Here is a 9591-nt window from a genome sequence, read left to right on the forward strand (position 1 = left end):
ATAGACAGCCCCACTTTGATTTTAAAAAAATCCCTTCCTACTAACATGTAGCTGTGTGCAGCGCATTTAGGCTCCTCCACAAAAGGGAAAATTTGAGTGATGGTGCCTCAAATGGATGAATGTTTTAAAGAGGCCATAAGAAATGAGAAAACTTGCAAGAACTGGGGAAAAAAGCTTATTGACCATAGGGAAATGCGTCCAGGATTCAATGAAAATCACAGAGGAAACAAAGGTTTCTAAAAGAAAAGTAAGAAGAGGTTTTGATGGAGCGTGTGAAGTACTATGAGAGAAGTGGAACAGCAAAGCAGGAGTGGAAGAGGGCTAGGGAACATGTTTCAGGTCAGCACCAAAGGGCTGGTGCTGCTACAGCAGAAAAAAGTGAATTTCTGATGTCCACTTTTAACAATAAAAATAATAAAGTCACCTGGGTTTTAGCAAGAGGGTGGGCTGAGGGAGCTTCACACGTCCCTTTCCACCCCTGTGGTTCTGATTTTGTGACATACGTATTCCCCATAGACTGCCCCATGGCACCATGAGTAGAAAATAGTTCCAAATGGGCTTTAAAATGTGCTTGCTGCCTGACTACGTGGGAGTGAATCCTCCATTGGAAACACTGCCACAGCTAAACTCAGTAATTCAAGAGTGTTCAGAAATTGCATAGTATCATCTTTATTAGATTTATCTCACAGCTCTTCCTTCCTTCTCTGTAGGGTCCTTTATTCAGAATTTGCTCAAATATTTTTCTTCAGAAGATTTAATATCTCAAAGTGCAAATATCCAAACCTTGTATCATTTTGTAATTTCATACTCCATGGTTCTTTCATATGCATATCACTCATTTGCTATCCCTTTGAAGAATGCAGCTTGAGTAATGGAAGTGAAAGAAAACCCATTCAGTGTTGATTTTAATTGAACAAGCTTGGAAGCTATGGGGATCCATGCCAGATTCCAGCTCCCTCTCTTTTGAAGAATTATTACAAGACTTCTTTTGCCCATGTGCCTCTGCATTATTTTTTTTTCCCCATTGGCAAATTCCTGACAATATTAGTTACCCCAGCATCTTTCCATTTCTACTTGTTTGGGATGTTTCTGCCTAAGTCATTCTATCTAACTCCTTTTCCTGCCCAGTGGAATATTCCTTCTCTGGTCAGAAAATCATCAGACAGAATTAGACCCTGCCAGAACCTGTGAGTAAAATTTTGGAGTAACAATTGATTTGCTTTGATGCAACTTTGTCACTGAAGTGTGGTTATGCCAGTGATGAAATTCTCTAACGAAATTCTGCTTTAAGCTGTGACCACAAAGACTGTAAATTGAGTGGTTTTTTGTTTGTTTTTTAAAACTTGTGTGCATAAATGGTTCTTCATCCTCCCACTCATCAGCTAATTGAGAGCCTTCAGCTGATTGGGTGGGTATAATAGATAGGACATGCAGAAGGAAGATGGAGCAAGCGGCTCAAATTACTCTTCTCCACTTAAGTCTTGGCCTAAGGTAAATGCTTGAATCAGCAGCTGGGAGACAAGCAAACCATTTTCAGTTCATGCTGTAAACCAGCCCTTCACCTGGCTGCTTCAGAAGCAGCAAGGATGCTCAGGCAATTCATGCAGGCTGATGATGCTGACTTTGCTACTTCCTATAGAGATGTCATCTCCACAAGGATAAGTCACATAAGGAATAATGTGAATAAGAAAGCATTAAAAAAATAAAAACAACCAAGCAAACAGCAACATGAAAAGAGTGCAAGTGTTAAGGGAGCTCATTAATAACTGCCAAGGGCACACCTAAGTACTGCCAGAAGAAGGGAAAAGGAGATGGGCAATGGAGCACATCCTTAACCCAGATGCTTGGTTTTATTTCATGAGCACAGGGGTCGCTGCAGTGTGTGGGACAGAGGCACTTCACTACAGCTGGGTGCAGCCCGTCCCATCCCATGCACTCCTCACCCAGCAGCTCTGCCTGCCTGAATGCAGTGGGAGTGCACTGACCCTGTGGTGAGCAGGCTGGAAAGATGGACAGTGCTGACGGAGGCACTTGGAGTGGTGCTCTGTGTTCCTCCCCATCCTCCCCGTCCCCCATGCAGCCTGGTGCTGGGGCCACGCTGCTGTCCAACAGGCCTTGTGCTGGTACTGATCTGCTGGGTGGCATTTGTTAGATAAAAGAGAGATATAAACCACCATTTTGAAAGTCAGGTGCCAATTGGTAGAAATCATTTTATCGCAGACAAGATTTAGAAATCAACCCAAAAGGTGTCAGTGCTTTGTTTTACTTCTTTCTCAGAAAGCGAGGCTGTTAGAGAACAAACAGTATAATACTGTAATCATGAATGTAAATCTAGGCTGAAAAGATTTGTAAAAGATTAAAAAACAAAACAAAACAACAACAAAAAAGCCCAAAACAACCCACAATCAAACAAACCAACAAACCCATAAACTAAGAATCCCAAGGTGCACATCAGCAACCAAGCATCTATTTCACCTGGCTTAGTTTCAGCCAGGGAACCAAGCTGACCTGATGACCAGCCTGCTTCACCATCACCCAGCAGTGAAGCACATCCAGGGGCAATAAATGAGTCCGTGCTGCTGCTCGCGAACATGTGCACTGTGGGCTTCAATGCAACGCCAGTCCACTTTACATAGCGTTAGAGCTATTAAAGTAAGGAAGAGGCTTATCCAGCAATCCCTTCCGTGGGCCAGGCTCCCGCGGAGCCATGGCTGGTGATGGATCGGGTGAGCCCAGCCCGGGAGGCTCTCACCGCGTGGAACCGGGAGGAGCAGCCTGCGCGGTTCTTGTGCAATGCAACAGCTCCCCCATCTTACAGACCGCAGAACTGAAACTAGAATAATTTAAACCATGGGAAACCAACACCGATGAACCTGATGTACCGCGCTGCTGCCTCCGGACAGAGCGTCCCCTGTGCCCGATAACCGCAGTGCTCCCATTGCCCGGGCGCTCAGGGGAGGACACACTGCATGCAGCGCTGCCCCGACATTTCCGTCACTGAGGCATTGAGCTTCTTGTAAAAATGAGTAAAAACCGCAGTTCCCAAACGCTTCTTGATTAGCCACAACAGACTACCATAAAAAGAAGCATTTACTCCCTCTTGCTTCAGAGTTCCAACAGGGATGCTAAACCTTGCAGCCACCCATCCATTGCTGTTCTACCTCCCTGCACTGCTGTTGGTCTCCTTTAGGGTGTGTACATAGCACACTGCATTAGCACTCAGAGGTGGTTTTGGTTTGTTTTTAAGCATTTTGCTCAATCCAGACTGTCTCCCTAATCTGTCACTTCCCCAGGCTTGCACACAACACCTTAGGAAAGTATTTCTCCTTCCTTTCCCCAAGAAAAACGCCTGCGTGCCCAGCTGCTGGGCAGCACTTCTAACTGATGGCATCTTCCCCAGCTGCAAGGCCAGCAAGGGGTTATGGTGTGAAGCAGGTGGGGACAAGCAGCCACTGTGCCTAGGGCTGAGTGGGGCACATGGCTCTGGGGGGCAGGAAGCACTTGGGCAGCATGACAGGTACAGCACGTAGCTGCAGCCTTCCATCTTTATTTCAGACAAGAGACCAAAGTGATGTCCGTGAGCCAGTAATGTGCTCTCACAGCCCAGAAAGACAACTGTATCACAGAATCACAGAGCTGTAGGGGTTGGAAGGGACCTCTAGAGATCATTGAGTCCAACTGTACCCTGGGCTGCACAAAAAACAGGGTGGTCAGAGACTGAGGGAGGTGATCCCACCCCTCTGCTCTGCTCTGCGAGACGTCACCTGGAGCACTGCTCCATATGTGGAGTCCTCAGTTCAGGGGAGACACAGACCTGATGGTGTGTTCATCCAGAGGAAAATGGTTAAATGGTTTCAAACTGAAAGATGGGATATTTAAATTGGACATAAGTTTTTACAATAAGGGCGGTGTTGGCACTGCACAGTTTGCCCAAAGAGGTGGTGGTGCCCCATCCCTGCAGGCCCTTAAGGTCAGGAAATGGGTTCTGAGCTCCTGACGGAGCTGTGGGTGTCTCTGTGCATTGTAGGGGAGGTGGATAGGATGACTTTCAATGGTTCCTTTCAACTCAAGCCACTCAGTGATTCTATCAAACAATTCTTGAATGATACCTACGAAAGGAGAATATAGGGTAACAAGTGGTCTTCTGTCAGAAATAAGGCATTTATCCTGTTCCTGAAGGCTGCAGTAAGACAAAGCTCCCTCAAGGGCTCGTGGGGAAGGGTGGAAGTGCAGGTACAGTGGCTGAGCTGTGGCACAGCGGGTGCTCCCCATGGCCACCTGCCTCTCAGCGCTCCCAGACCCTCTGGAAAAGAGCATTTTTCCCTGGGGATGTTACCAAAGCAGCAGGGCCATTTCAGGCCCATGCCCAGCATGAATTTTGAGCTGGCAGTAGCCCCTGCACAGCCCTGAGAGCAGAGGGTGCAGGATGTTCCTGAACCTGCCTGTGAGGAGGCAGCTGCTGGGAGGTGCTGTCACAGTACCTGTTCAGAGTGATTCTGACCCAGTCCTGGTGTTTGTGTTGGATGGTAGCAAAGCAGAGCAGCTTCCACTATGAGCCTGACTTGGAACAAGCTTCTCCTGTCACCAAGAAAGTCATACCCAAACATTTGCTTCCTTTCCTCGCACCAGAACACAGCTGGCACCGCTGCTGTGCCCGCCCTGCTGCTCCTGGGCCAGAACGGAGTGCCAAGGCAGCAAATGCTGGGAATGAGAGGCCTGAGGAGGCTGCTCCATGTGGCAGAGGTCAGCCAAGACTGCAGATGCATTACCACAGAGCGCCTTCCTGTCTGTCTGCTCCCTCCAGGGAGCACACTGCTAATGCTGAGCAGGGCCAAGCATGGGACTGAGGAGCACCAAACACACTCCCTCCAGTTCTAAAAGACAGCAGTGATAGAACTGAAAATTAGGGATGCACAACAAAACCCCGGCAAAGCCAACTTTCTGACGTGGCTTTTCTCTTAGGGGAGCAGAGGAATCAGTCGCTCCCTTCCTTCATCACTTGGGCCTCTCTGCCCTTGTAACAGCCTGATCCTGATCCATGGAGCAGAGGGCTTGAAAATGGATAGAGGAGAGCTGCCCTCAGTGCCAATCCTCAGTTTCCAGCCCCAGGCAGCAGTTGCTGATAGGGCAGAGGTGGCCACTGCTCTGGGAAGGGCAGTTTTGATGGTCCACAGGCACAAGCTGTGGTGCTGATCTCAAAACAATGCTCCTTTTCCCCCTTAGAGGTTGCAAGAACTGTGTCCTCAGGCTGCACAGAGATGGGTCTGGGAGCAAAGCCGCATTCCCTTTCCTTGCTCACACTGACCCCAGGCGCTGGATCCCAGGGCAGGAAGGTTTCCAGGAGGAAGGTGTGAGGTGCAGCGCTGCAGCTTTCTTCTTCTTCTGGGGCTGTGCCCCCCCCACGTGCGCACCCAGCACAACGCCCAGCACAAGGTATCCAGAAGCATTGCATCCATCCCGGCACAACGATGGGCTGTACCCACATGCTCCACAGTAACCCTGGCCCCGCGCTCCTCCAGCTGCAGGCAGCATGAGAGTGGGGACAGCCCCAGCCAAGCGGCACCACTGCTGTCCCCACGGGAGGGTGGCCGAGGGGCCAGGGTTCATGGCCAGTGGTGGGGGCCTCTTTCCAGGCGCAGGGTTGCTGCATGTTGGCAAGGTACGGCGGCTCCTCTCCGGGCAGGCAGTGTTTGTCGCGGTGCTCTGCTCGCCGTGCTGTAACATCGCTGTCATTTTCTGAGAAAACCGGACCAAGGTTTCAAAATGTCAGAGCTGCACACTGCGAGGAGTCCTGGAGACAGGAAACAACCTCTAAAACCCTGACGCCTACAGAATTTATTGACCCCGGAGACAACGTAACCTCTCATTTCCGCGCCGGGCTCATCTCCTCCACCCAGCCGCGTGTCGGGGCCGGGGCCGGGCCGGCAGGAGACGGTTCCGCTCCGCGCAGCTCCGCGCTCGGCTTCCAACGCCGCCTCGAATCCGTGCGTGGCTCCTCCTGGCGCCGCAGCCGTTTCTGCCAGTTCCCTCAGCGGAAAAGCCGCTCGAAAGCCGAAAACGCTCCTGAGCGGTGGCAGCAGCATTCCTCTCCTTTTCTCTTCTCTCCTCTCCTCTCCGCTCCGCTCCTCACGCACCCGCCTCCCCACGGGGCCCGGGGTCCCGCGTCCCTCCCGCATCCCGACCCGAGCGTTGGTCAGACTCGTGGCTCCGTGCTCCCTGTCGGCGCTGCCCCGCCCGGTGCGCGGCTGCCCGGCCCGCGACACGTCTGCGCGCGGTCGGGCGGCTGCGGCTCAGCCGTGCGTGCGGGGCGGGGAGCGCCCGCATCCCGTGCCCGCCCCGGCGCGGCGGCGCGGCGCGGGGGAGGCGGCGGCCGCCTCCGTGCTGCATCGCGCGGCGCCGCTGGCGGGGGCCGGGGCCGGGCGGCAGCGCTGGGTGCGGAGGATGGGCGCAGCGAAGGGCCGGGCCGAGCACCCCGCCCTGCCCCACCGCACCGCGCGGCGCCGCGGCTGCTCCGCCTGAGCGCGGAGCCGCATGGCCCTGCCGCCCGCCGCGCCGTAGGTGCCCCCGGGGAGGCTCCGCGCCCCCCCCCCCCCTTCCAAGCTCCGTCGTTCCGCAGCGAAGCGCGGACACGCAGCGCTCGGCGAGGATTCACCCGGCTCGGCTCCACCGCGAGGTCGGCGGGCGCGGAGCGGAGCGGCGCGGGCTGCCCGCGGCGGGGCGATGCGAGCGGGCTCGGAGGGCTGCGCCGCTGCGTGCCCCGCGCCCGCGCCGTCCCCCCGCCTCCCGCCCGCCCGGCGCGGTGTGTGCGTGTGTGCATGTGCGCTGCCGCTGCCCGCGCCGGAGCCGGAGCCGGAGCCGGAGCCGAGCCGCCGCGCTCCATGGGGCCGTCCGTGCGGGCTGCCCTTCCCTCCGCGGCCGCCGGCAGCCGCCACCGCGGAGCCGGTCTAGGATGCGGCTGCTGAGCCATGGCACAGGGCAGAGAGGCGGCCAGCCTGCCTGCTGCGAGAGTCTGAAGCCCCGCCGGAGCCCGGCCGCGGCCGCCGCTGCAGGGGAAGCGCTCCGGACGCCGTCTTTCCCCGAGAGGCACCAGGTAATCGCGGAGCTGGCGGCCGTCGCCCGGCTCCCGCCGCATTGCAGCCGCCGTTACTTATTCATGGGGGAAGGGGCGCGGGAGGGCGCCAGCGGCGGGGTCCCGCCCGGCTCCGTGCAGGGCTCGCCCCGCATCGCACCGGGACGGGACGGGACGGGACGGGGTGTCCGCCGGCGCCTGGGACTCCCCTCCCGGGGGGGCGGCGGCCGCGGGGCCGCGCGGGGCGAGGGTGGGGTGGGCGCCACGAGCCGGGCCGGGCCGGGCCGCGCTCCCATCGCTGCCCGCGGGACGGCGCCGGCGGCCGCCCGCGGCTGGGGGTGCTGCAGGGCCGCGGATACCGCGGCGGCCGCCGCCCCCTCCGCTCCTTGGCGCGGTGCTGCCGCCGCCTGGGGAGCGCCGGCACCGCCGGGCCGGGCCGGGGCTGCGCGGTGCCGCCCGAGCCCTGCGCTGCCGGGGTCGCGGCCGTGCCCGCGGTCCTGCCGGGCGCTCGCTCGGGGGCACGGCTCGGCTCCTCCGGCTGCGGGGGGTTCCTGAGCTCCTCCGCAGGGAACGCACCGGGTGTGCGGAGATGGCGGCTCCCGGCTCCCTCCTGCCGCCTGCCCTCACCGCGGGAGGCTCCCGTCAGCCGCGCCGTCCCGCTGCCCTCGCCCGGCACACGCCTCTCATTGCACCTCTGTCCTGGGAGGCTGTCGCTTGTCCCCGGGATCCCAGGATTTGTGTTAAGTGCCGTCCCTTCCCCTCCCCTCCTTTTTGTGTGTAGTGAGCGCTCCTCGTCTGCGGGAAAGCAAATGTAGGACACAATCAACCTTTTTTTTTTTTTTTTTTTCTGATGGAAGGTTCCCGTTAGGGGAGACAGCACGGCAGTTGTTGAGGAGCCAGCCGAAACCTTGCAGCCATGTTGATGTCAGGAACAAACAAACCTCCCGACTGCAGGGATCGGCTGCAGCTGAGGAGGGGGCCACGGAGGGCGGCTACACGGAGGGGCAGTTCAGTGCTGCCACACCTGGGGAGCACGGGCAGAGGTGGGCGAGGAGCTGTCACAGCCCTTCCTGCTGTTGCTGCTTGCCAGGCGCTGGCTTGGCATCAGCATGGCATCTGCAGATCACGGCCACTGCCCTCTGTCATTTTCTTCTGTGATACAGGGCAGCAGTATTTCCTCTCCTGTGCTGTTGTCTTCTCTCTCTAGCCTGGTCTGTCATGTCTCCAGGGCAGGCAATTTTCATTGCATTGAGCAACTGGAACAGGAGGGTGTGTTGGCCTTAGCTGCTGGTGTGAACATCATCTGACCAGCCCCCAAACCAAGGAGGGGAAAGCTGGGAGCCTTTAGCTGGGGCTGTCCCTGCACGGTCTCTGGCTGTCTCCTACAGAGCTTGACAGCCCAGGATACCTATGCCTTTCTCGTCATGTTGCTGGTTACTCATCTTTCCCATTCACGTTTACATGTCCCCAGAGTAAGGTGGTGTCTGCTCATTCCTTCTGAGAATCCTTGTCTGAATGCTGCATGTCCAGCCCTTTTCAAGTGAAGGTCGACAGACAACAAAGCAGTGGGATGGATGGATCCTCCCTGGGTTGTTGGAGCCTTTTGGTGATAACTGTGTGTCAAAGGGTTTCTACTTCCTTGGGAGGGCTGGGCTGGTTCTGGCAGCACCCATCCTAGCTGCAGCCATCGGCAGGAGCACAGTGCCCAGGGCTGTTGGGGCAGTGTGTGCCTCGTGGTGTGGTGGGGCCTCTGCCTGGTTCCATTAGCTTGGAGTCATCCCCTGGAGCCGTGGGCTGTGTGTGGGTCTCCCCTTGGTGTCAGCCCACTGCTGTGTTTTACTGCTGGAATCTGTCCTGGTGGGGTGGAGCCGCTGTGCTCCAAAACGTGGAGCAGCGATTCCTCTCTGTTGGTCTGAGAGTCAGGTTCAATTCTGCAGGAAGAACCATACCAGAAACTGAATGCTCTCAGTGCCCAAACACCTTTCTGATCTACATTTCTAAATATAAACTGTTCTCAAGGGATTATGCATTTGTTTAAATGCATAATAAATGCATTTTATTGCATTAAGGCTGTATCAAAATGCACACCCAAGCTTGCCAGCTAGGCCTCCAGTCACAAAGCTTACTAAGAAGCTTCCCATGGTATATTAGCTTGCATTTCTTCTTTCAGAAAAAGCAGTTACCAGTTTTCTCATGGCAATGCAGTCAGTGGAAATAAATCCTGGCTATTTGAAGAGTCTCGCATGAGTTAGAAGCTGAGCTGGTCTACCAGTTTTGTGGCTTACTAAAACCTACACAAGTCCAGGAATGGACTCCTTGCACTCATCAATCTCATCTTTGGTTTATGCTCAAGGAGGTGCAGTGTTATTCAGATGGTTTCTTGGGTGCTGTCTTTGAATTTGTTGTACAAATCTTTTGCCTGAAGAGATTTGTATTTGGCTGCATCATTATGAACATTGGTAGATGTTGACCATGAGGTAGAGGAAGAAGGTAAGGTGTTGTCCAACCTAAGAATGGGACTG

General features: G+C 55.6%; 1 protein-coding gene across 1 annotated transcript; it reads left to right on the forward strand.

The window, feature by feature from the left end:
- Window positions 1–4426: 4426 nt before the first annotated feature.
- LOC146755671 (uncharacterized) lies at window positions 4427–9115 on the forward strand. The gene is made up of 3 exons (XM_085525359.1): window positions 4427–4526; window positions 6081–7090; window positions 7927–9115. The coding sequence occupies exons 1-3, from the start codon at window positions 4427–4429 to the stop codon at window positions 7990–7992; spliced, it is 1176 nt and encodes a 391-aa protein (XP_085381485.1). The 3' UTR covers window positions 7993–9115.
- The last annotated feature ends 476 nt before the right edge of the window (window positions 9116–9591 follow it).

The sequence above is a fragment of the Coturnix japonica genome, chromosome 31 (genome assembly GCF_054131305.1).
Source record: "Coturnix japonica strain WE chromosome 31, WE-NBRP24, whole genome shotgun sequence".
In the NCBI taxonomy this organism is placed as follows: domain Eukaryota; kingdom Metazoa; phylum Chordata; class Aves; order Galliformes; family Phasianidae; genus Coturnix; species Coturnix japonica.

Bases quoted from the DNA above. Each gene is read 5' to 3' on its own strand.
- LOC146755671 (XM_085525359.1), top strand. From the start codon at position 4,427: ATGTTCCTGAACCTGCCTGTGAGGAGGCAGCTGCTGGGAGGTGCTGTC. The intron at 4,527-6,080 runs GTAGCAAAGCAG...CGGTGGCAGCAG, and splicing joins CCTGGTGTTTGTGTTGGATG to CATTCCTCTCCTTTTCTCTT. The intron at 7,091-7,926 runs GTAATCGCGGAG...TTCTGATGGAAG, and splicing joins CTTTCCCCGAGAGGCACCAG to GTTCCCGTTAGGGGAGACAG.